The sequence below is a fragment of the Antechinus flavipes genome, chromosome 4 (genome assembly GCF_016432865.1).
Source record: "Antechinus flavipes isolate AdamAnt ecotype Samford, QLD, Australia chromosome 4, AdamAnt_v2, whole genome shotgun sequence".
Classification (NCBI taxonomy): Eukaryota; Metazoa; Chordata; class Mammalia; order Dasyuromorphia; family Dasyuridae; genus Antechinus; species Antechinus flavipes.
Genome location: NC_067401.1, coordinates 443,011,328 through 443,037,332, shown reverse-complemented (window position 1 = coordinate 443,037,332; position 26,005 = coordinate 443,011,328). Strand labels below are relative to the sequence as shown.

Genomic DNA, 26,005 nt, shown 5'->3' with positions numbered 1-26,005 from the left:
AAATGAGAACAGTCAAATCTTTGATGCTGTGATATTCATGTTTGTCCCTTGGTACAAAACAGCTTTCTTCTGGGAGTTATTGTTGCTTTATGTGATAGGATGGAAATCTATATCAAGAAGAAAGGGATTGCAATATTGGGAATCAAGAGGAAGTACCAGAACTGCTAGATGGGAAAGCGATGCATGAACTAAGCAAAAAGACAGAATTAAGCATTTGGACTATCTTAGGATTTCAGGGTTAGGTTGTTCCCATAGATCTTTCATTGGTTTTCTCCAAAGATCAATAGCTGCTTTGTTCCTCCTGGATTTGTCTCTATAAGCACCATGAGTTGTTGTCTTGCACCTTTCTTTCTCAGTTGGAGTGCCCTTGGTACACCATGGAGCTGTTGATGGCCTCTGCGAGGCTGTTGGAGTTCTGTAGGTGTGCATGATGCATATAATAGCACCAGGACAGTGTGGAGTAGTTTTGATATGATTTTTAAATTGATTTCATCTTGTGCATTGTTTTCAACAAAGACCAACTGTTCACCCATATGGAGCAGTTTGTCATTCACACGGGTAAATATGAGTGAATGTTTTTTGAATGTATGGATTTCTTTATGCCTTATGCCTTTAATTTTCCAATAATTAAATAAAAAGCCCTAGACAAGTCTTTCACTTTTCGATTTTTAAATAGGATCACTAGCTAAATCACTCATCTGTTCTTTCTTTTGGAAATATCAATATGGTTTGGGAAAGGTGCTAAATTCATCACAAGAAAATCAAGATTTCTGTTATATGTAATTTCATTTGGCTCCAATGGCAAACCCAAGCTACTTTTATGTGTTTTAGTTGTTTAATCATTTCAGTCATGCCCAACTCTTTGTGACCCCATTTAGGGTTTTCTTAGCAGAGACAATAAATGAGCCTTCTCTGGCTCATTTGACAGAGGAGAAAATTGAGGCAAACAGGGTTAAGTGACTTACCTGGGTTACACATCTTTGTTCTCTCAGTGCATAGATTGTCCCTCCTTAAGAAGACTTTCTTAATTAATTCCCATTCTGGGCTGCTATTGTCCTGAGTTTATATTCCATCATCATTTAGCGTTAGTCCCACACAAATACACATGTGTACTGTTTCTCATATTCACAATTATTAACCTTTTATAGCATTTATTGATGTAAATATGTAAGCAATTTAGTGCTATTTATATAACATTGTACATTGTACCTTAGTAATTAATTTCTTAAATGATAAGATTCTAAGTTGTGTTCATGCTGCTATATCACCTGTTGTCATTCATTTTCTTCTCTCTATTCTCACTACTACCTCCCTGCTAGAGGCCCTTGTCTTTACAACAATGTGTTGTTTAGTCTATACTCTCTCCAATTCATCCTTCGAATTGTAACCAGAAAAATCTTTTTTTTTAATGTTGATCTGTTCCTGTTACTTTTCATTTCAGATATGTTCCTTGGATTTCCTGTTATCTCTGAAATGAGTTTCAGACTCCTTTGTCTGGCATTCAAGACCCTTCACTAGCTAGTATTAAATTACCCTTCTAGCCTTTTCCTTTATTACTGCTTTATTACTCCCTACATTATCTATGTTTCTACCAAATTAGACTCTGGTCTCCTACCTCCTTTCCTTTGTTCACAGTAAGGAATGTTCTCTCTTAGCTTATTTGGCCACTAGATTCATAGTTGTTCTTTAAAGGTCAACTCCATTGACTCCTTCAAGGCCCATCACTAGATGGGATTAACTTACTCTTTTAGCCTTTTCCTATATTATTATTCTCTTAGCTTATTTGGTCATTAAATTCATATCTATATTTTTAAAAGGTCAACTCCATTGACTCCTCCATGAAGCCTTCCATAATCATCTTGATTGAAAATAACTCCCTCAAATAGGGAGGAGAAGGAGACAAGAAAAGAAGGGATAGAACAGATACGAGGATGGGGTAAAAAGCAAAACACTTTTAAGGAAGAACAAAGTGACAGAAAAGAGTGAATAGAAGAAAGGGGGGAATGGGATGGAACAGCAATAGTAACTGAAAAAAATTTGAGACAAACTTCTTTGTTAAATATCTCATTTCTCAAAAAAAAATAGAGAACTGAGTCAAATTTATAGTCATTCCCCAATTGATAAATGATCAAAAGCTATAACCACTTTTCAGATAAAGTAATGAGAGCTATCTATAGTTGCATGGAAAAATGCTCTTAATTTATTATTGTTTGGAGGAATTCAAATTAAAAAATTATGAGGTACTACCTCATATCTATTATATTGGCTAATAGGACAGAAAATAAAAATGAGATATTGAATGCATTTTTGGTGGAGTTGTGAACTGATGGAACAATTTTTTTTAGAATAATTTGGAACTATGTTTAAAAAGATCATAAAACCAAGAAACTTGGATTACTATTAGGTCTGTATCCAAAAAAATATAAAAAAGGAAAAGAACAAATGCAGCTCTTTTCTGATGGCAAAGAATTGGAAATTGAGGGGATCCCTTCATTTGGGGAATTGCTAAACAAATTGTGGTTATGATGAAATATTATTGTACTATAAAGAATGATGATCAAGGTGCTCTCAGAAAAACTTAGAAAGACATGAGCTGATGCAAAGTGAAATGTACTGTGTGCAAAGTTGCAGCAATATTGTAAGGTGATCAACTATGAATGACTTATTTTTTTTCTCAGCAATACAGTGATCTAAGATGGCTCTGAAAGATTTGTGATTAGAGCATGCTCTATCCATCCATCATCCTTCCAAAGAGGGAAATGCTGCTGTTTGGATGCTTTTCTTTTTTTTTTTTCCTGTGGGGAGGGGATGGTTTGTTTTCTTCACAGCATGACTTGTAGAGGTGTTTTGCATGACTACACATGTGCAACCTGTGTTGAATTGTTTGCCGCCTTAGTAGGGCGTAGGGTAGGCACAGAGGAGAGAATTTGGAGCTTAGAATTTTTACATCTGATACTGAAAATTGGGTTTTTTTGCATATAGAATTAAAGAAAGAACTGAATTAGCATGTCTTAGTGGAGATGTCACCCATTATCATGGCTTCAGTTTTTAACCTCCAGTCTGATGTATAAAAGTGAATTGCCGAATAAATTTAATTTAAAAACAGATGAACAATGAATGGGACAAAAGGAAATAACTTCCTCATAAGATTTCTAATGTATTTATGTCTACATACATTACACATTAATTATCTGTGTTTATTCCATATGTAGATTGTAAACTCTGTAAAGGTTAAGGCCATTTCGTATCTAATATCCCTGCCTCCTCCCTAAAACTGCCATGTTGCTGTCCACACAAAGGGTGCTAAATGTCAATTGCTTGACCTCTTCCAGAATTAGAGCTCCAATTTTGTTTCTTTTGTAAGCTCCATGTAGTGTTGTCTACTGCTCTCTGACATTACACCAAGTAAAAACTTACTTTGAAGGATATTCATTTGCTCTTTCAGTCATCCATTGTTATATCCCTTCTGTGTGCAAAGTACTCTAATGTATATAAGAACATAATCTTCACTTAAACTTTGTTTCCTTTATATATGAAACCCAATTTACTTTTGTTTCTCATGAATACATACACATATATAATAATTCATGTTAACATTTAATATTCAGAAAATGTAACCAAAGGTCCAATGTTTCTTTTTATGTTGAATAATATTAAGAAAGTATTGTAGGTAGAGGACTGGAATGATAGTAAGTTCCAACTTTAAATCCTGACTCAGATACTTACTAGCTGTATGATTTCAAACAAGCCAATTAGCCTATCTCACCCTCTGTTTCCTTATCTATAAAATGGGGATAATACTATCTTACAAGGTTGATGAGGCTCAAACAGAATAATATATTGTAAAACTTTTCTTAAACTTTAAAGAGGTATACAAATATTAACTATTAATATTATTTTCTTTTTCTTAAAATCAATTTGGTTCTATGACTCATTTAATATAAAATAAGAAGTGTAATCTAATATTTAATATTTTCTCTAATTTTTTTTCCTGTAAAAATTTTATGCTTTGGCTTATAAATGCAGTCATATAAATGAAATTTTATCAAATGTTTATTTTTTAAAATTGCCACTATCACTTTTAAATTTAGATATTTATTTCAGTTTTTCCTTAATGCTAGAATAGACCAAAGACAGCAAAATTACTTCTTTAAAAATTGGTGATTTTTTCTAAGCAAGAGAACTGATTTTACTCCCACATTATTTGAGGCCAGTTGAGATAAATGTATGTAATCATACTCTGTGTGTGTGTGTATGTGTGTGTGTTCATCTCACATTGAGTCTAGTTTTTATAGGTAGTTAACCTTCCTTAACTAGATAATGTTAAGAAGAGTGAGAAAAATTACATTTGACGAATTGGAAAAGAATAACTTTATCTGGGTTTGTTTTGGTAAAATGGTTTTGATTGAAAAGGCATGTTAACAGCCTACATGATGAATAACCTGAAATTAGGTGAAGTAGTTTGTTGAGCTTGACAAGACATGTTAAATGATTATTTCTTGCCATCCATTTTTTTTTCTCACCAGTGAAAGTAAGACCAGATGTTTGACATGTGGTATTTCTGGATGTGCCTAGGATTTAAAAATGTTTTATATTTCCTTCTAGGTTTTGGACATTGTGAAAACAAGCATTCGCTCTGTTCTCCCACGTATCTGGAAGATACCTGACATGGAAGGTTTACATTTGTTTCGAATTTTTAACCGGGTATTTAACAGACTGCTATGGAGCCATGGCCAAGGCTTGTGGAATTGCTTCTGTAATTCAGGGTATGTGGCGTTGATTTTTGTTTTTCACAATCACTTTGCTATCTACCCTATTGTAGAGATGGCAAAACTAAATATTGTAGCAATACTTTAAAGATAATTAGTTTAATGTTTATGCCCAGATTATGACTACAATTAAACTTCAGTGATTGGTACCCATTGGGAAAAAAAAAAACATTCTGAATATTGAGCAAATATGGCAGGGTGGAAAGAAGGCTGGATTTATCCTTCCTGGCCATTGGGAGCCTTTGACTAAGTTACTTAAATTGCTTGCCCCTCAGATCCTCATCTGTAAAATTGAAATGGGCCAGGTGACCCCTTAGGTCCCTTCCAGATTTAAATCAGTAATCCTGTGAACATATGAATTAGAGAAAAGACTGCATTAGGAACATATCTTATTAGAGATATATTACATTCTCATGGCTTCAATTTTTGCCTCCAGGCTGACTTATAAAACTCTTCTTGCTTGGCCTTTTTCTTAGTTTTTTTCTTCAAATATATCTTCCATTAGTGGGAAGAATAAGTCAGCACCACACATAGGAAATCTGTGATTCAAATACATAAATTATAGACCAACTTACAAATCCAATGCTAGAGAGCTCTTGATGTCACTGCTTATTCTTAGCTTTCTTCCTAATGGGCTTGTGGGTTTTATAGACCTTGCTAAGTAGTCCTCTCATGGCCTTGGATTAATATTAACTAACCAATTGAATGGTCTCTGCTAAACAGTGCTCTAATAGGTAAATTGTTCTGGTTCTAGAGAATTTCTCTGGTTCTAGCTTCTGGCAACAGCAGGAATCCTTAGTTTAGGTTCTAAATAATCTTTATATGAGAAAAAGTTGGTTCTCCTATTTCTCATTTAACTTAAAACCTAAAGATACAAACTTGAGCCATTCTGGAAAAGTTGGATCCTCATATACCCATTATTAAATAAAAGGATCAAACCTTTAGCTAGTTAAGTAGAGTTCATAGTCATTTAACTTTGTCTTTGAACTTCTTCCTTTTGACTAGGGGAAAAATCCCTTAATCTTCTGTCTGATTTAGGATCAGAATATTCTTCTAGTTCCTGTTTTGTTTCCTAATGAAGCACTTGTGCCCCTGACTTCATTTTGAGAGGGACTGTGACAGAATTCCCACAAAAATTGTCTGAGTTTATAAAATTCCTGTTTTCTCTGGTTCCAGTTCTTTGGGCCTCATGCAAATGAAAAGGAAGAAGAAATAAAAGGAAGGAGGAAAACTCAATCCTTTTGTTTCTCATTCTTGCCTTTTCTGTGTGTACAAGACTGGTAATAAACTTGGGCTATGATCTGCCCTATTGCAAGTATTGTAAATGTCTGTCATGGAGTCTTTCTTTTCTGTTGTACCATGTGGTACTCACCACATGCTAGAATGGAAAGAATGCTGACTCTTGTTAGAACTATGGGATATAGAGGATGCATTCAAGTCATCAAGTGGAAACAGAGTCCCAGAGAAATGGTTCCCCCAATGTTCCAGGGGAGGTAGGGAGAGGGTCTATCCCATCTCCTCTGATTCTACGTTCGGTGCTCTTTATCATGTGCCACACCGTTCAGTTCCAGCCTGTGCCCTTCGCTAAGTATGTTATGATGAACAAATCACTTCATCTTTCTAGGCCTCAGATTCCTTATCTGTAAAATGGGAGTAATCACATTTTCTCTGTTCACTTCCCTGATGTCCTGAGTCATTGAGAAGAATGCTTTTCTTAACCATCAGGTCTTATATGAGAGTTGGCTGTCATCATGTCTTCTTTTGCTTCCAGAGGCTCTCAAAGGTTGTACTGAGAGAGCACAAGTCCCTCAGATCCCCCAGAAAAAGAAGGGCTTAGTGGGCATTGGGAGTATGGCAGTAATGACTTATATTTTTATATGTAAACTTATTGAAAAGAACATAAAAGGAGGAATAAAAATGGTTCCAGCAATATCAGCCTTTCAATTTATCAGTAAGTCAAAGTACTTCTTTTGTGTTATGATGTGCTGAACACTACACTATACTAAATGTTGGGAATTCAAATGAAGGTAAAGACATGATTTATTTTTTTTAAGGAGCTCATATTCTAATAATGGGGGGAAAAAGGTGTAAACAATTATGTAAATGGAAGGTAAGCTTAGAAGAAAGGCTCCAGCAGTGACGAGGACCAGAAGAGGCCTCCTGAGGAAGGTGGGATTTGAATCAAGCCATGAAAGAATTCAGGGAAATCATTAAGTGGATGGTGATGATCATCTTCAGGACATTTATATAGTGTCTTTGTTGTGCCCAGCCCTGTGCTGACTGCTTTATAGAATCTGCAGATTGTTGGTGCTCTCATTGTTTGCATTTAGAGTTACAGAAAGATAGGAAGACAAAGGCTGAGTGGTCTGGCCAGAATCACCCAGTCAGTGTCTGGGACTGTATTTGAACCCAGGTTGCTTGATTCTAGGCTCTGTGCTTTGTTCCCTGTGCTCTCTCCTGACATGGTGGACCGACATGAAAATATACAGTCAGGAGGTGAAATGGGGTATGCTAGAAGCATTGAGAAGGCAGGAAGAACATTGGGGATATAAAATATAAGAAGACTGCTAAGCTAGGAAAGGGCTAGGTTGTAAAGGACTTTACATGCCCAGATCATTTTGTATTTAAAGGTAATGTTGAGGTTGGGAAGGGAACCCCAAAAGTTTGGGGTCACAGACTGGTGTCTCAAGGTATCTCAAAAGAATTTGCAGGCTTGAATCCATTTCCTTGTCAAGAGGTAAAGTTTATTGGAATTGTGATGCCAATTACAAGTGAGCTAAATTCCAAAAGAATTCAGTAGAGAAACAGAAGCAAAGAGAAACATTTATCCAGCTTTCTGTCATTGACCTACTAATTCTATGGCCCAGATGTGCAGTTTCTGGAATTTGCTTCTTGATAATCAGATTATCACTGACCAGATTATCAGTCAGCAGTGAATTGAGGAGTGGTCTATTCAGAATCAGACAGATTGTCAGAACAATATCCTAGGTTGTGTGTGTATGTGTGTGTGTGGGGGGGGGGGGAGGAAGCAAAGCTTTCTTCTAAGACTTTGGAGTCAGATTGCCAGAACAGAAGCCCCCCCAAATCACCACTACATTTCAATACTCCTTCAGTAATAGGCAACCACTGAGATTTTTTAAAATTAAGCTTTTATTGATTTTTTTTTAACATCATCAACAATTTCCCCTATATCTGACAGAGAACCATTTACTATACCAAAGAATATTTTTAAAAACAAAAAAAGGAAAATAATGATATATTGAAAAAGTGTGAAAATATATGTAATATACATTATTTGTGACCTTTCTACCTCTTCAAAGGGCTATGATCTCATATTTCTTCTTTTAAGCCTTGCTTATTAATCAATGATTTTGTGACTTACTTTTTGTAGGTGCAGTTCTTTCTACTTATTGTTGCATAGTCATTTTGTATATTGTTTTCTTGGCTCTGCTTGTTTTACATTGGGCTCATAGACATTTTTCCTTTCTCTTTGTATATATTTGTAATTTCTTATAGCTCAGTAATAATATTTTACATTCATGTCCACATAATAATGAAGATAACTTCTTTATCCATTTTTATCTTCTGAATGTTTGCTTTTGCTTTGTGTGATTACTATTTTTCCTTTTTTGAACTCACTACATACATAGTAATTTTTTTCTTCCCCCTTTTAATCTTTGTATATCTTTTTTGGAGATGTCTCTTATAAGCAATATATTGTAGAGTTTTGTTTTCTTATTTGATTTATCATTCTTTTTCATTTTGTTTGGCTTGTTTAATCAATTTACATTTAAAGTTATAAGTTTGTTTTCATCCATTTGCCATTTATATACAGGTGTGTGTATATATAAATACATATATACATATAGTTTATATGCATGCATGCACACATATACATATATACCCACTCACATATTGTACTCTTATTTGCAGATAATCTGGCCTTGTTTGGAGAACTTAATGAGGGCTTTTCATAACCATTAGAGACATTAACTTTTAGCTAAGCAGAATAAGCCAAACTTTTGCCAGTTGATTAACATTGGAGCCTTGTTTGCCTTTCCAAGTCTTGGAGACAAAGTTGCCAAATTCTTCATTTTTCAATGAGTTTTTTTTAAACTGCATTGATTGTCTTAACTTTTCTATTTAATTTAGGCAACTTGACATTTGTTTTTACTATAAGGAAGTATTTGGTTAGCTTCAAGAGACCCAACATTATTTTCTGAACTTAACAAAAAAGCCTACTTGGCTATTTCAATATAGCTACATATGTACTTTCACTTTTGTAAATTATAGATTTAACCAATGGAAACCAGATAGCAGGTAGACCAGAATGTAAACCATTGGAAAGAAAAAAAATTGAAGAGCTAGAGCAAATTTATTTTGGGGAAGGCTGATTTTTGATCTTGTTTGGGTGGAGGAGGGGGTAAGAGGTATGTTTTGGGGAATATATTCTTGTTTTCATGGATATGCAGAGATATTCTCTTATTTCTTTAATGTGCAATTTGCTTTTGCCTTTTTAAAAATAGAATTGGTACAGTGCAAATTTTTGGTGTCTGTTTTGACTGAAATTTCCATTTTTTCATTGCTTTAACACAAAAATGTGAATTTAATTTTTGTTGTTTAATTTCTGTTTCTTACACAAATATATGCAAATAGAATAGTATAATTAATAACTAATATAATGACTTTATTAAGTGATATTCACTTTTATAAAAGAAAAAAAACATTGTGAGGTCTTTTCTCATAACAAATATTTCATTTCATACAGAAAACTTGTTTCCTCTTTAGGCAACATGTAGAATTGCCTTTAGGCAAACTTGTCACACACTGTTGACACAACATGTTTTTAGGGCCATTGTTGCCTCTGCATGAATAAATAATTGTCATTCTATTTTTTAAAATTCTAAGCCTAGGAGGTTTGAAAGCTTTAAAATTTCAATAAATGTCAAATAATCACATAGTGTTAACAGTAAATAATTTTGACTCACACTCAAGGAAGGCTGTAGCTCCCTAAGAAAATCTACCATTTTCCCCAATGAGTGTTATAAAATAAGGATTCAATTATCATCAAATTTAAAGTAAAGGAAGCTTAGCCCATGAGAAATGAAATAAATTGTACACCTTTATGAGAAATGATCCATGCTTTCCTATTTGGAACCTAATGGAAGCATAGTTATGTAAACTGATCCCATTTGCCAAAGAATTATGATTAACTCTGAGCCTCAAAGTCAGTTTGTCAGAGGGGGAGCACATTAACTCCTTTAAATCTCTGGTGTACAGCTTAGTAGGTGACACTTTAAGAAGACTTCAAGGTTTTAGAGCATTAAGGCTTCTGGCAAAATATAGGGTTTGTGCTCTGTAGTTATCATGGAGATAATCCCATTTGAGAATGGTTTGAAAGGATCTGCCCACTACCCAGCCTGGTGAGCCATTCTCCCAGTGCTCAGGAGAAGTGAATTTTGCTGGTGAGGCAAACTTGAGCATAGCTTTTCTTTCAGAGGATGGTAGAGAGCTTGGAGGGGCCCCAGAGGCCATTGTGTCCAATGTCCTCATTTTATGAACAATCTTTGGGAAAGCTGAGTGACTTGCCTGTAATCACACAAATAACAAGCTTCAAAGAAAGGGATTTGAATCTGATCATTTGACTTTCCACACCACAATCTTGCCTTGGTAGTTCATCTTAGAAAGATCTGTGACTTCATCACTATGAGTTCTTAGGCCCAACAACTTGGATCTGTAATTCTCCATGTCTTAGTAGAGAGTTTTATGAATTGTACAAAAAAGGGGGAGAATCACTACTTGGTTCTCATGCGTGTCTCTGAACTTTCACACTTCAGTTCTCTGAAAGACCATGGCTGGGACCACATTCAAAACTTCCCAAGTAGTTTTGAGGTTATCAGTATTCCTGCTGCACTGGCTTTAGGAAATCACTAGTGCTTTTGTGCCAAATTGAATTTAATGGATGTTAGTGGCTTTATAGTAATCTGTGGCCCAAAGTCCTCAGTTTCTGGGTTTACTTGTACATGGTTTGATCTCACAGGCTTAACCCCCCCCCAAATCACCAATATGTAGATTTGGCATATCCCTACACAGAACTATTACCCACATATAAATACATCCATACATGTGCATATGTATATGTATATGCACACAGATACATGTTTGTATAAATTATGAATATGTACATAAGGAGAGAGCAACAGAGAGACAGGGAGGGAATAGAGTATTTAGATTTCTACAGATATAAAGGGTTCCCGAAGTCTTGCACAGGACAAGCAAACAACTAGATTTATTGGTATATGACAGCTTTCTTTCAACCTGACACAGTGGGCAGAAAGTACAGAGAGTACTTCTTAAAATCATAATCAGCACAACTCTTTTTCCTATCAGTCTCATTTTCCACAGAGTACTAATGTTTCCCAAATTCATCATGTCAGCCTTTTCTGAGGAGGAAAACTCTTGGGGCTAAGAGACAGGCCCTCCACATTTTCACTGAATGCACATCTCAGTAATTCCCAGTAATTGTGGGACAAAAATTGAGATCCCTTACTTTGGCGCCTCCTAGAACCCAGGAAGTCCACAGGTATGATCCTTTGCAATCATCTTGGCAAGAGATGCTCAGGAAATAGAAGCCTGGATTCCTGACCTGTTGATTTCAAAGTTGCTTTAATCAGTCAACAAGTATTTATTAAGCACCTACTGTATGCCAAGGACTGTGCTGGACACTGAGGATATAATGTCAAAAATGAAATGGCCTGTGCACTTGAGGAGCTTAACATTTTGTAGGGGGAGGCAAGATGCAGACCCTATAAGTATATAGGTGATACAGACATCATTGAGCAATTTTAAGGAGAACTACCATCAGTTCCAGCTATTAAGTGATATTTGAGTTTCTTCCCCCAAAGCTGGCACTGCCCAGAAGAGTGCCTCCCTTCCAGCCAGAAGGGGGAATTTCAGGATTCTTGAAGTGGGAGGGGAACGTGTACCCTCTCCATGGCTGCCATTTGGTTGAGAGATAAAACCCCCTGCCTTCTCAGGAACTCCGTGCAGGGTCACCTGGGCAGAAGTGTTATGTGTCTCTGATGCAACTATTAATTTTGTTGGAGGTGTTCCCCCCATCCCTCCTCAGTATCTCCAGAAGAAAAACAAAGGAGGGAAAAAAGAGGGACTCATGCAAGATGGGGCAGAGGTGAAATGATTAATCATGAAGCATTAAATACTGGCCAGCACAGGAACTGGAGATAGGAAAACAAAAGGAATATTAAAAAATATTCATCAGAGCACCTCACAACAGAGAGGTCTGATTCATCTTGAGGCCATCCCCAGCTTTAGTACAAGCCATCCTCGACCAGGTGCCGGGGCAGGAAGGTACCCAGGTCAAGCCCCCTTCAAAGGCTCCCAACCCCGGAAGCTCATCGTGAGCTTCAGGGAAATCTCATTATCAAAGCCCTACAGTCGTAATGTGTAATAATTTCATCCAGAAGTTGAACCAATATTAAGTTAATTATTACAAGAAGAAAAAATTATTAATTTTCACAGTAATGTTTATGTGTATATATATATAATATATATATATGTAAAATTTCATTTTCTAGAATATGTTTTAAAAATATCTTCCATCAGTTGTTGGGCTCAATCATACAGAGTAATTAAGAGGCCACATTCCCCGCCCCCCATCCTTATTGTTAGTACTTTCACAGGTTGTCATTTATTTATTTATTTTGCTACATGAGGTCATGTCTGTTTCCATGCCAACAGCAGCTCGTGGGAGACAATTTTCAGCAAAAGCACAGAAATGATTACTCCCCAACAGCTCCAGTGCTGCCAGCAAGTGGTACAGCTTTGTAAACACTGCCTCCTAGTGGTGTACAAGTATGCAAGCGATTCCAGAACATCTGTATCCTCCGTGTGCCCCGACTGGGAAAATACCAGGTACGTTCCCATCTCCAGGGTCCTGAGGTATCTCTAACCAAAATAGTGGCGATTTGCTGTGTCAAAGTGGGATTCTTTTCCCAGGAAACAAGCTAGGCAAAAGTCTCCCGGCTGAGTTCATGCGGATCATAAGCTCCCGAGGACTTTTAAGCATAGATTTTCATGCTAATGAACTCAAGAGGGATATTTTCTCCCAAACATCAAAAATGGTATCCCCAATAGAGAGGTGAAAATCATGTTTAACAGACTGTTTGAAAGTCATATTAGGAAATTTAGTATTTTAGTGGATGTTTAATTTAGCCAAGGTTTCCTCAGCCTTCAGAAGTAATAATATATACACTCCCCTGTTTCAAGGTATAGAACAGTATTCACTTTTGTGATGTTGTCATAGCCAAAGGTTAAACTTCCAAGAAATCTTGCTATGCTGCGGGAATTGCTGGCAACAAAAAACCAAGCAAGCCCAACAGACCATTGTGAATGTGGTTTTTCCAAGTTGACAATTGAATTAGTCGACTTCCTAAATTTGTTTTAATAAAAGATGTTGCTATTCCTAAAAACAAGAAAATAATTTTGCTCAACTTGGAAAAAAATCCAGTAAATAAGCAGCCCTTGCTCAACTGACTTTAAATTGGCTATGGATTCTACTAAGATTTCAAAGGTATTATGTGTTATTTTTATAGACAGGGGCACCATTGAGGGAGGCAGGAAAGTACCTATAGCTTTGAAGATCCTTAAGAATTCTAATAAGAGGTCCTAGGAAATAAGTGGATTAACACTAAGTGAAGTGAGGCTCTTCTCCTCCAGAAATCAAGTTTTTAAATTTAAAACCCTCTTGCAGATTTATCTTGTAAAACTTATTCCAAAAACAAAACAAATACAAAAACAGGCCCGGCATAGTTAGAGAACGCAACAGAAAAATTACTCAAAAATACTTTGCATTAAAAACTATGGCGAGCTTTATTTGTGAGCTTTGTTTGTTTCTGATGAATTTGTGGATGAACTAAACTTATCAGATCTTGTCATGTGACTGTTGCAGGGCCTCTAACATAGTTTAACTCCTACTAGAAACAGACGTTGATTGATCTCAGCAGTGGTAGAGGTAAATTTAGTCACCAAGCCATATTGACTATGTAAACATTAAAGTAATATTCTGCATATTTCCATTGATTGACAGCCCCAAAGATGGAAAAATAAAGCTTATCATACTTTCATATTAATAAAGAGAATAAGACAAATCTTCAAGTTGCTGAATGCATGAATGGGGCCCTTTGATGCCTTTGGTGAACATATGTCATAGTTGAGGTAGTCTTGGACCCTGACCCAAGAAGCAGCCTCTGTGACAGTCTTTAAAGACTAAGGCACCAACTACCGCCCAAGCGCCATTGAATCTCGTATGGTGTGAGAAATTAGATGTTGCTCCCCTTGTATATAGCACTCTATTCCTAAAGAATACTCGGGAACTTTGGGATATAAATGGAAGCTGGAGGCCTCTGGGATCACCTTGAGATTGCTGACTGATATAGGAACACTGAAAAATAGAGAAATTCCCTGCGCAACTCTGTTTGTGAACCTGAGTCCGGGGTACCTGAAATTTAATGTTCAGGGTGCCCTCTGCCAAATAAGAGGCTCTAATTAGGAACACAATAATTTAAAGGAATGGAAGCAGCAGCTTGATAGTCATATCTTCAATTCTGTTAAGGTGACTAAGAAAGTACTAAATTCTGATCGTTCATTGTGAATATAGAATAAACCTGTCAAGTGTTTAGCCCATAGTAGACATTTAATTTAATTTACTAATTGATAGATCAATATGATTAAATAGTATAAAGAGATATAAGATTAATAGACATAAAGGCAGAACAGGTAAGATTGACAGATGTTTTCACTGACAAAATATGAAGCATAGAATTTCACTATGTAGAAAAAATTGCTTTAAGTAGAATTGTTTTTTGCCAGCCTATTTCTGAGTTTCCTCCCCTCCCAGTGCTACCCCTTCCATTTGTCTAGATCATAGAGCTGCCAAAATGACTTCTTTAATGCCAAAAGCATTCATAAATTAACTTTAGCTCCTCCCACCCCACCCTCATTTCTTCTGTTTGAATAAAGCTTTGGCTTACAAACTGACCTACTTTCTCACGAAAGGACTACTGGGTTTTTGATCGGAAACTGCTTTTTCTTTAATTTGCCATTTTTATAGTTAACGAACCATTCTTGGGACATGATTTGTATATGTGCAAATAACAGCTCTTTAAAAGGAAACAAGAGAAGTCAAGATACTCTCTTTATACTTTGAGGCTTGTTTTTAGGCAACCTCAAGAAATGGGGTTTCCATCAGAGATTATACTTTGAGAAATAGGAAGATAAAATCTTGTGAACATTAAATATGTATTTAAAAGTTGGTTTAGGTAAAAGCCACTGGCCCGTATTTTGATGTACTTTACTTGTTATCCCCACATCCAAGAAGTTTAATTTATTTGAAGTTTGATTGAGTTCTCTCTAGGTGGAGACCAGAAGTTTGATTTGGTTCCAGGATTAAAATGTCCAAATTGACTCAGATTCTGGTTTTCCCAAAAACTGGAAATAATTTTTAGGCTCATAGAAGACTACCTTAAAATTCATGCCACAGAATAATAACCATTGGAGGGGATGAGGAAGCATTTTTCGAGAAATAATTTCTCCATTGGCATTTATCACACTATTAACAGAGTAGTGTGAAAATATAAGCATCTTTTATTTGCAATTTGAATGTGTTTTTCCTTCGCTAAGCAACATAGGGAATCTCTTGATTGAAATAGGTTTTTTTCCCCTTTGTTTTTTTCTATCAGCCAAATGAATTTGCTTTGCAAGAGTGTCAACAAGTTAGCAATTTTTAGAGTAAAGTAGGATGAAAGGAAAGCCACAAACTTTTCTCATTTTCAGTATTTCATGCACATTCTGCAGATAATACATAAATCCACTTCCCAGAGATGCTGTTCCTGATGAAAAAATCAAATCCATTTATTTTAACTTCATTGCAGAGAACATGCTTTAAAAATAATTTTTGGTATTCAGCAACGACAGTGGTCCCAGGGACCTCCCAGGAATCATTAAGGAATTATTTCCTTAAAGCAAAATCCATTGTGTTTCCTTGTAATACTTTTAAATACCCCACAGCACTCTCAAGAAAAAACAGTACTTCTTCCAGTGTGATTTTTGATGCTTTTTGAAGCCCACACAAGATCTTGTCATTTTGAGATTTGAAAAACCTTTCCTTTTGGCTTTTACTGATTTTTATCAAGAAGTTTAGATTTAGATTAGATTAGTTTAGAAAGGAAGAAAGCAAGTTGGATTAGAAGTTAGATGTATTTTCCCGCTCCCAAAGTTAGTCAACGTTTTAAATTTCTGTTTAAAGTAGAATGGAACAATTGGGATTCATGTGCTTTTAAAGTTGGGACAGCTACAGAGCCCTTGATCAGATAGCCCGGTTCTCTGCGACCTAAGTCTCCTCCTTTGATTTCTTCAGCACAACTGGAGAACTCCTCTTCAGGCAGGATGGATCTGAGAACTTTTATCCTCTTTCCTGGGGTCTAGAAAACAAAAATGACTTGCACTTTTGAAAGAAAGTAATTTAGAAAGAAGGCATAATTCAGTAATTCAGGATTACTAGGACAGTCCTGAAAATCATCAAAATGCAGTTCTCTTTGAAAGATAAAAGAACTTTTCAGTGCTTTTGGTTTATGTGGACACCAAAGTGGCAGAGAGATAGGAGACCCCCTTTGCAGTGTGTATCGGACCTAGCCATCTGCGACACAATAATGTACATTAGCTGCTTCAGTGCCTTAAATCTTAATTTTGTTGTTCAGTCACGGCAGCATACATTTATTAAGTTCCAGTGTGCAGGACAGACAGGTTGGAATGCTATAGTGCACAGAGGGCTGTGCCTAGAATCAGAAGACTCATCTTCCTAAGTTTAAATCTGGCCTTAGACACTCTGTAGTTGTGTGACCCTGGGCAAGTCACTTAATCCCACTTGCCTCAATTTCCTTATTTGTAAAACGAGCTGGAAAAGGAAATGATAAACTACTCTGTCTTTGCCAAGGAAACTCTAAAGGGGATTACAAGGAATCAGAAACTGCTGAACATACATGAAGATACCATGTTAGGCATTGTAGATAACAACAAAAATGAGTTAATGTCAGCCCTCAAGGACCTTACATTCAACTTATTATTCATGAAACATTTATTTAATTTGGAATGTTTCATGCTGTCTTATTGCTCAGTTAACTTAGTTTCTTAGCAACTAATTATAGTTTATAATTCAGAAATAAATAATATTAAATAAAGGTAAATTAAATAATTATGCTTATGGGTGTCATTAGAAAATTACTCTCTTATCTTTTTTTATGTAAATTCCTTGATAGTAAATGATACTTTACATACATAAACACTTAAGTTATGTACATATATGCATTCATAGCTGCGCAGAATATTTTTCTGCCAGTTCAAAGAAATGACTGCCAACAATGTATTCCATAAAATAGGTAACAGAACCACTGCCAGTATTTCTGATAGTCTCCATATTATGTAGTAGATGCTTATAAAAGTAGGAATGTAATGTTGAAAGTTGGGGTGTTCCTGGGTCAATAAGATATTCTGTTATCACTCTAGGTTCTTTTCCAAGAAAGCTGCTAATTAGGGACTGCCTCTTATTGCTTCTTATCTCTGATCTTTGAAATCTTGCCTCCACAGTTTTGTTATAATTTATTTTACATGACTTGTTCGCATTATCTTTATAATTATTAATATGTTTTTGTTTTGTTTTCTGTTTTTTATTACTGCCAGTGGTTTCCAGTGGAGTATCTTGGTTGATTCTGTCCATGCTCATTATCAAGTTAGCTGGAAACCATTGCTCATAAAGGGTTTTTCATCATCCTAATAGTAGACTGGTGCATGTAAACACAACAAGTATCTATCTCCACATCTCTCTTCTCTATTCTCACACCCTTATTCCCCAACTCCTGAAATGTGACAAGTTATATTTGGCCCTGAACAAGGAAAAAGCAAAGCATATCATTAGTATTGCTTATATTGTTATGTAGTCATGAGCATCTCATAAGGTACAAAACTTGGGCCAATTCTGATGCTCATAGTAAGGTTCACTAACTTCATCATCTTCAGTTTTCCCTATATACAACAAGATAATACAACAACAAAGCCTTATTAAATTACAAATAAGGGTTTTATCTGTCTCCACACATCTCTCCTCTATCCTCATATCCCTATTCCCCAACTCCTGAAATATGACAAGTCATATTTGGCCCTGAACAAGGAAAAAGCAAAGCATATCATTAGTATTGCTTATATTGTTGTGTAGTCGTGAGCATCTCATAAGATACAAAACTTGGGCCAATTCTGATGCTCATAGTAAAGTTCACTAACTTCATCATTCTTCAGTTTCCTCTATATACAACAATACAACAACAAAGCATTATTAAATTATGATTAAGGGTTTTGATGTCCCTGGAAATAATTGCTTTTACTATAGTCTGAATTTCTCTTTCTAAATATTGCAAACTTTTATACAGTACTTCATACTTTGTGTTTAGGGTACATACATGAAGCTGACATAGGCAACTATTGTGGGTTAAAAGAATATATGGATACCTTATATACAGATTTATAATTAACTCCACATTGACAGTTATCATGTAAGTCATGGGCTAGGATTTGGTGAGAGTAGTTTCTTTATCATGGGATTTCTTGGTGGGGGAAAGGTTCATCCTTTATTCTATCTTTAGATAAAGCATTTTTAAAAAATGTATATACCATTCTGGTGTGGCAACTACTCTCTATAATCCTTCCATAGGTGGTCACTTTCTTGATCTAGAATTCCCTTCCAAAATATTGGCCCTAATGAACAAAATAATCTGTTTGAAACCTAAAGACATTTTAGAGATTGAAAATTTAATCTTAGTCTTGCTTTAGAAATTTTGTTGATACAAAAGCGACCACATTTTTTTTTTGCAATTTCAGAAATGTCATAACTGAATGCAAAATATGTATTAATCCAGACTTGGCAGTGGTGTTTCTGATTTCTTCTTGTGTTCTGTGAGAAACATCCAAATAGATAGCTTTTGTTGTATGTCATGGCCTTTCTGGGGTCATTTTACATGGTATGATCCATAAGAAACTGACAATTAGGTGGAAATGTATTGCCTTGCTTGTTAAAATCTGACCTTTTAACCATCGTTTTTAGGTATTTACTGCCAGGAACTACAAAGTTCATCCTGAAAACACCGTCCTACAGCTTTTTCAACCCTTCTCCAGTGAAACATCCCAATGTTTTGTTTACACCCAGATATGCCCATTTGTGAAACCAAAGGAAAGTTTGCCATGGGCTACACATAATGGCAATTCATTTTTCCCCTTCAATTCAAACATGCAAAAAAGTGAATAAGTACTGTTTTATGTATATATGATATATATGGGAAGATTATATATATACATATTCTCAAACAAATATCTATATATCTATATATATATATATCCCCCCACATATACTACTCTATATTTAAGAAAATTTAAAAACCCACCCTACTCTAAAAGCTTAACCCTTCTGGAAATGTAATAAATCATGTTAAAAACTGTTTTCACAATTATGTGAATGTCTAAATCTTACTAGGTTGATAATTCCTTCCTACTAGAAATGTTATTTTTGCTGCAGAATCTATAAAATAGAATTGATCTCAGAGATCCCATTACAGTGTTAAATTATTTTCTAGCTACAGTATCTTTCGACTTGAACTATATTACTTATTGTATAATATCTTGTTAATTCTCATATAATCATTGTTTGAAAAAGATAAATTATAAGCCTGATGTTGTTTAATGTGATGATTCAATATAAAATAGATTTATCATTCATATATAGCAATTGAAAAGGATTATAAAAAGCCAGATCTAATTCTCCAGCTTCTCTTTTCTTCTTTGTGAAAACCTGAATTCTATGTATTAATGTAATTTTCCAGTAAGGGCTTAATGAAGTAACATTTTGGTTTAGTGAAGACAATCCAATGGATTAAAAAACGAAAAAAAAACATGGTGAAACAAACTAGATCGTTCTGATATGTACTTTTAAGCTGGATTCAACTAATAAAAGTAAAGGTAATGTTAACCATCACATCTTTCTATGTGTCTTTTGTGACATGTGTCTGTCAATGTTCTTTGGGCAATCAACATACATTTATTAAGTACCTTACATATACCTTGAACTGGACTAGGCACTGAAGATACAAAGACAAAAATGAAAGGGTTCTTGCTTTCAAAGAACTTCTGTTCCTACCGAGAAGACATTTATATATGTAGATATATGAACAATATAGATATAAGATAAAATAGATACAAGATAATTAGATAGAATCATTAGAAACCAAAAGGATAAGGATAGTTTTCAGCTGAGCTTTGAAGAAAACTAGAGATTCTAAAAGATAGAAATGTATAGAAACTATAGGCATGGGGCACAGCCATAGCAAAAGCATGGCGACAAGAAATGAAGAATAAAAAGGCCATTTAGGTTGGCTTGTGATGTCCTTGAAGGAGAGTAATGTCTGGATTACAGCTTCATTTTCAACACAAGGCATATGAAATATTAAAAAAAAACTTTATAATTGAAAAACTTCACTATAAAACTCGAATTATATTTAACACTAGCCTAGGGAGAGACAGAGCTAAGTTGGCAGAGTTCTTGCCAAATATCCTTTCAAACTCCTCTTATAATTACAACTTAGATTGAATTCTGGAGTGGTGGAACCAAAAACAATTGGATGAAACAATTTTCCAGCCCGTGACAACTTAAGAGATTGGCAGGAAAGGTCTGTCTCACCAGAGTAGTAGTTGAGCCTGCAAAGTAAAATGCACAGCTCAGGCTGCACTGAGGTATCAGTGGTGGACCTTGGAAGTAGCTGCATTAGTGGGGGCAGCAGCTTCAGGACCTCCCAACTCACCGAAGGTAGGGGGGTTGTTGAACAATAAGACAGAAGGAGGTTACAGAGGATCCTTTGCTGTTGCTGGGTTCAGGACCTTCTGGGATTGTTCATATGCAGTTCTGGATTCAAAGGGCCAAAAGAATCAAAGAAGGCTTGTGGCTGCAGGGGAGCAGGAGAACCATGCTTGGTGTTACAGTGTGAAGAGAAGTGCTTATGGTCACTCATGGGGAAATGGGGATCCTGATCTCAATTGTAAGATGGAGGGGACACTAGCAATTGTGACTGCAGGAGAAACTATCTGCAGGAGAATGGGAGACTTGGTCACAATCCCAGGTAGAAGGAAAGCAAGAACTGGTGACTACAGGAAAGCAAGGTCCCTCCTTCGGTAAAGGCAAGAGTGCAAGTCAAGAGAACAATGATCGCACCTTTTCTGTAAATCATACCACTTGGAAGCACCTAGAGATCTCAAAGTTAGCTCTGAAAACAGTAGCAAAAAAAAGGCCTAAAGCTTAGGAAAGTGCCCCATCCCTGGGAGCAGAGAGCAATTGCAACATGAAGTTTAAAGTTATGAAATAGTTTGGAAAAATGAGCAAACAACCACCAACAAAAAGAATCTGACTTTTGACAAGTTATTATATAACTATCACAGGTTCCAGGGAAGATCGAGATATAATACCCAGAAGAAAATAGTGTTAAAGTGGCTTCAAATAAGTCATCAAAGAAAAATATGAATTGTACACTGACCCAACAAAAATTCCTAGAAGGAATCAGAAAGGATTTGAAAAGCCAAATAAGAGAAGTAGAAGAAAAATTAGGAAAACAAAAGAGAATAATGCAAGGAAATTTTAAAAAGAGTCAACAGCTTAGTAAAAAAAAAAAAAAAAAAAAGGTTCAAAAATACTGAAGAAAATACTTTAAAAACCAGAACTGGCCAATTTGTGGTAAAGAAGTACACAAATCCACTGAAGACTGCCTTTAAAAGAAGATTTGGTCAAATGAAAAAAGAGGTATAAAAGCTTCCTCAAGAAAATAATTCCCTAAAAGTCATAATTGGGCAAATGGGACCCAATGACTCTGTGAGACACCAAGAAATAATATATTTAAAAGCATAAAAGTAAAATGGATGAAAATGACACATATCCCATTGGAAAAACAGTTGAACCTGAAAATAGTTTGAGGAGAGATAATTTTAAGGATTAATGGACTGTTAAAGCCATGATCAAAAACAGAACCTAGATAACATTTCAAGAAGTGATCAAGGGAGGGGGGAACTCCCCCTTGGGAAGATTTCACCAATTACCTCCTTAGAGAGATCTCCAAAGGAAAAGTTCGAGGAATATTATAGCCAAATTCCAGAGCTCCCATGTCAAGGAGAAAATATTGTAAGCAGCTGGAAAGAAACAGTTCAAATATTGTGGTGCTACAGTCAGGATCACACAGGATTTAGCAGCTTCGACAGAAAAGGATAAGAGGGTTGGAATATGATATTCTGGAAAGCAAAGGGGATAGGATTATACCCCATAATAACTTATCCTGCAAAACTGAGTATAAACATTCCTTCAAGAGGGGAAAAACAAAAACAAAAAATCCCAATGAAATAGAAGCATTCCTAATGAAAAGATCAAGAGTTGAATAGAAAAATATGGCTTTTAATTAAAACTCTGGAGGCATAAAAAGGTAAAATAAAAGAGGGATTCAATTCAAACATAAGGGCTTCAGTAAAGTTAGAATATGTTTACATTCCTATTTGGGAAGATGATCTTTGTAAATCCTAAGAATTTTATCATTATTTGAGCAGTTAGAAGGAAGCATAACAGAGACTGTAAGATCATTTAAAAAATAAAATTAAGGAATTAGAAAGGGGGATTCACTGGGAGAATAAGGGAAGGGAGAGGAAGAACAAGGATAATTATCTCACACAAATGTGAAAGAAAGGTTTTAAAAGGGAGAAGATGGGAGGGGAGTGATGGGCAACATTTGAATCCTACACTTATTAGAATTGATTCAAAGAGGGAATGATCGTAATTTAGGTAGAGAAATCTATCTTAACCTATTGGGAAGTATGGGAGGAAAGGAGATAGAGAAGAGGAGGTAAGTTGATGGAGGGTCTATTGAGGGTAGTGGTCAGAAAGAAAACATTTTTGAAGAGGGGGACAAGAAAGAGAGGAGGAGGGAGGGAGAGAAAGAGAAACACAAAGTGGTAACCATCAGAAACAACCTGGAACTGGCTAAGAAATAGGATTGATCAGTGAAATAAATTATGTATATAATATAAAGTAGTAAATAACTATAGCAATTTAGTATTTCACAAATCCAAAGATTCAATATATAGGACAAGAAATCAATATCTGATAAAAATTGCTGGAAAAACAGTTTGGCAGAAACTAGATATAAACTAATATCTCACACTATATACTAAGATAAGGTCAAAGTGGGTACGTGATTTAGACAGTGATATCATAAGCAAATTAGGGGGTAGGATAGAGTATTTTACCTGTTAGATTTGTGGATGAGAATTTATCAAGTGAGAGATTTATGGGATGTAATAGAAATAGTTTTGTTTACATCAAATTAAAGTTTCTGCACAAAACTAAGGTAATCAAGATTAGAAGGCAAGAAACAGGAAAAAATAAATTTGTAGAAAGTTTCTCTGACAAAGGCCTCAGTCGCCAAATATGTATAGAAAGGGGAACTGAGTTAGATTTCTAAAAATGCAATTGTACTGCATCTATTTTTGCTTCCCTCCCAAGGGCTATAAAAACCAGTAGCCCATGAGCTGAGGGATCTTTGACCAAGAGGAAAGTCTTGGATCCAATTGCTTACAGGCCACCAGTTTTCCTAATAAATTGATCATGCTTGGAGCTCGGACTCGGTTGTCTTTTATTGTGGATTGAAATTTTGTGGCCCACTTTGCCAAGCCAGCTAGGAGGTTGAGGCACAGACCCCAATTCCCTTTTGGCCATCCTTTCCAAGAGACACAAAAAGGAGTATACTCTAGGTAGATTTTTTTTTTCCATCATTGGCTCCTGTAGGTAAGATGGCCCTGGGAAGTTGGACTCTCCTCAACCTTCACTCCCAAATTCTTCATGGTAAAGGTGAGCCTTTCCAAACTGCAGTTGGTGAGTCTGCCTTTGTTACTAAATTACTAGTCTTTTTATGTTAATTTACATAATTTCATATTTATTAGGTGGGTTTAGCTAGAAAAGTCATAGAGCAGTTAGATGAATTTTAAAATTAGGAAAAATTGAAAACTGATTAAAAAATCCCCAAACCTTAAAATTTAGATGTTCACTAACCTAATTCCCTCCCCCTTCTTTGAAAAGGGGCTTAAAAACTAGGTACTAATCTGATTTTGCTATTCTCCGTCAGCTGTCCTCTGGCCAATTGTGAAACTAGTCAGTTTGTGAAACTAGCCAGTTTTTTTCTAGAACAATTTTCTCTTTTTGCTTCTTCTTTAGAATTTGAATTTAAATTAGGGTTTTGAATGTAAATTGATTTTAAATGGTTAATTATCTAAACCTGTCTTTCATAATGGAACTGGTCTCTGGGTCTCTATAAATACATTGTAGTTCTTAGTCACAGACTGAACATCAGGACTAGGACTTAACCTGTTAGTTTTTTGAGAAGGCTCCCTTACTATAAACTGATGTGCTCAGTTGCTAAGGTTGGTAGCAGCCACTCCAAAATTAAGAGGTGATAGCAGATTGCAATCTTGGAAGCAAGGGCTGGAATACCTTGAGACTTCAGCAGGAATGGCCTGTTAGAGTTTCCTTCTAGATCCACAAGCAAGAAGCAAGACTGTGACTGGACTCAAGATAGCCACACCTGGGTCATGGTAGAAAGCAGGAGTCAAGGGCTCAAGCCGAATAATGAAGCTCCTTGATAGAGAACACTTGTTAAGGTCTCCTTTAGACATAGTGAGCCAAATACCAAATCTGCCTCTAGATTTCTTGAAGTATTTCTGTACTTGTTGGGCAAAAACTGGGCTGGCCACAAAGGGAGTATGGTTACTATGTTCATTAGGCCAGCAAGAACCCTCCAAAGAAGTAGAGACCAAATGGTAGGTTGAACCATGTGACTTTTTGAAGAGACACTCCTAATTCCTTGAAAACTACCAGCATTAGAAGGCTTAGATTTTCAGTAAGAATTCCCAGAGACCAAGTTAAGCCCTCAAAGACATTGAATGAGAAAAAGTGGTTAATTGTATCAAAACCAAATTTCTGAAAAACTGAGAAATACTATTTAAAGCCTTAAGGAATTTCTAGTGAGGGAGTTCTCAAATTCAGAGAATATTCTGATAGGAAAGAACCTACATTGAAGGATCCTCAGATATTTTAGTAATGTCCTCATTGGAACTTTTCAGTAGCAAATTAGGAACTTTGGTAATTTCCAGAGGAAATGTTCTCAGAGAAATTCTTTTAGGAGACTTTGAGGGAGGAAAATTCTTCACTAGGGCTGCCCAGGCAGAGATGCAATCAAACATGAGCATTCCTATGGGATTCCCTTGGGTAAATTTTTGCCTCATGGGATAATGGTCATCTTCCCATATCACCTGGGATGACCAAGCTGTTAGGCTATGTAAGGTATGATTGGGAAATACTAAGAATTCAGGTAATTTGTTTTGGCCAATTTTTGGAACTTTTGACTACACTTAAGAAAGTTAAGGTGTATTCTGGACAATCACCTAAACCTTACTTAGACCAAATGAATTGCTGGTATTTCTGGGAAGCTGAGAGTTAGGCCTCACATCTTCCAACCAACCCTCCAGTCTTATTTCCTTACCTGATCTTCCTCGTCATTGATCCTCTGCACCTAAAACTTGTCTCCTCCTACACCAATTATAAATGAAGAACAGCCTACTGGCATTTTCCCTCTTGTGAAAAGGTTTGTTGGGCTGGAGCTCCTGTTAGCATAACTCTTTCAGCCCTTCTGATCTATTTGAAGGAAAGATACCCCTAAATTTGATGATCCTGTAACTCATATAGCTCAATTTCAGACCATATTTAGAAATTATACTTCACCTGGGGAGATGTAAACTGACCTAATGGAAACCATGTTATGTCCAGGAGAAAGACCTGCCATGATATTGAGTTCCAAGGGGAAATGCTCCAGTAGGTCCAGGGGGGTCTTTCTGACTTTCATAAAACCCAAATTGGGACCATAATAATCCCACACACTGTACCCTTCTGATTCAAGCCATATATTCTTTACCCACCCTCACTCACTTTTATGACAAGTTATATAAAAGTGCCAAATCCTTTACTGGGTTAGATGCTCTTAATCTCCAGGATGTTAACACTTTGTTAGTGTCAGAAATTGGGTAGAACTTCATAAGCACTC

The 26,005-nt window shown here is 35.9% G+C and overlaps 1 protein-coding gene and 1 long non-coding RNA gene across 5 annotated transcripts in view; one reads left to right on the top strand and one right to left on the bottom strand.

Annotated features, from left to right (window-relative positions):
* Positions 1-26,005, top strand: part of TTLL7 (tubulin tyrosine ligase like 7) — a 354,831-nt gene that overhangs the window by 153,752 nt on the left and 175,074 nt on the right. For 2 of the 4 annotated variants that reach the window (XR_007953864.1, XM_051999183.1), the window contains exons 19-20: positions 4,606-4,766; positions 12,528-12,701. Coding sequence is in view for 3 of the 4 variants with exons in the window: in XM_051999183.1 (XP_051855143.1) it covers positions 4,606-4,766; positions 12,528-12,701 (335 nt within the window). In the remaining variant the exon portion in view is untranslated. Of the gene's footprint in view, positions 1-4,605; positions 4,767-12,527; positions 12,702-18,936; positions 19,861-26,005 lie in introns of those variants that run through there. The other 2 variants (XM_051999182.1, XM_051999181.1) reach the window with 2 other exon arrangements.
* Positions 15,391-26,005, bottom strand: part of LOC127563014 (uncharacterized) — a 48,121-nt gene continuing 37,506 nt past the window's right edge. The window contains exon 5 of the long non-coding RNA XR_007953865.1: positions 15,391-16,267. This is a non-coding gene — a long non-coding RNA (uncharacterized LOC127563014). The remainder of the gene's footprint in view (positions 16,268-26,005) is intronic.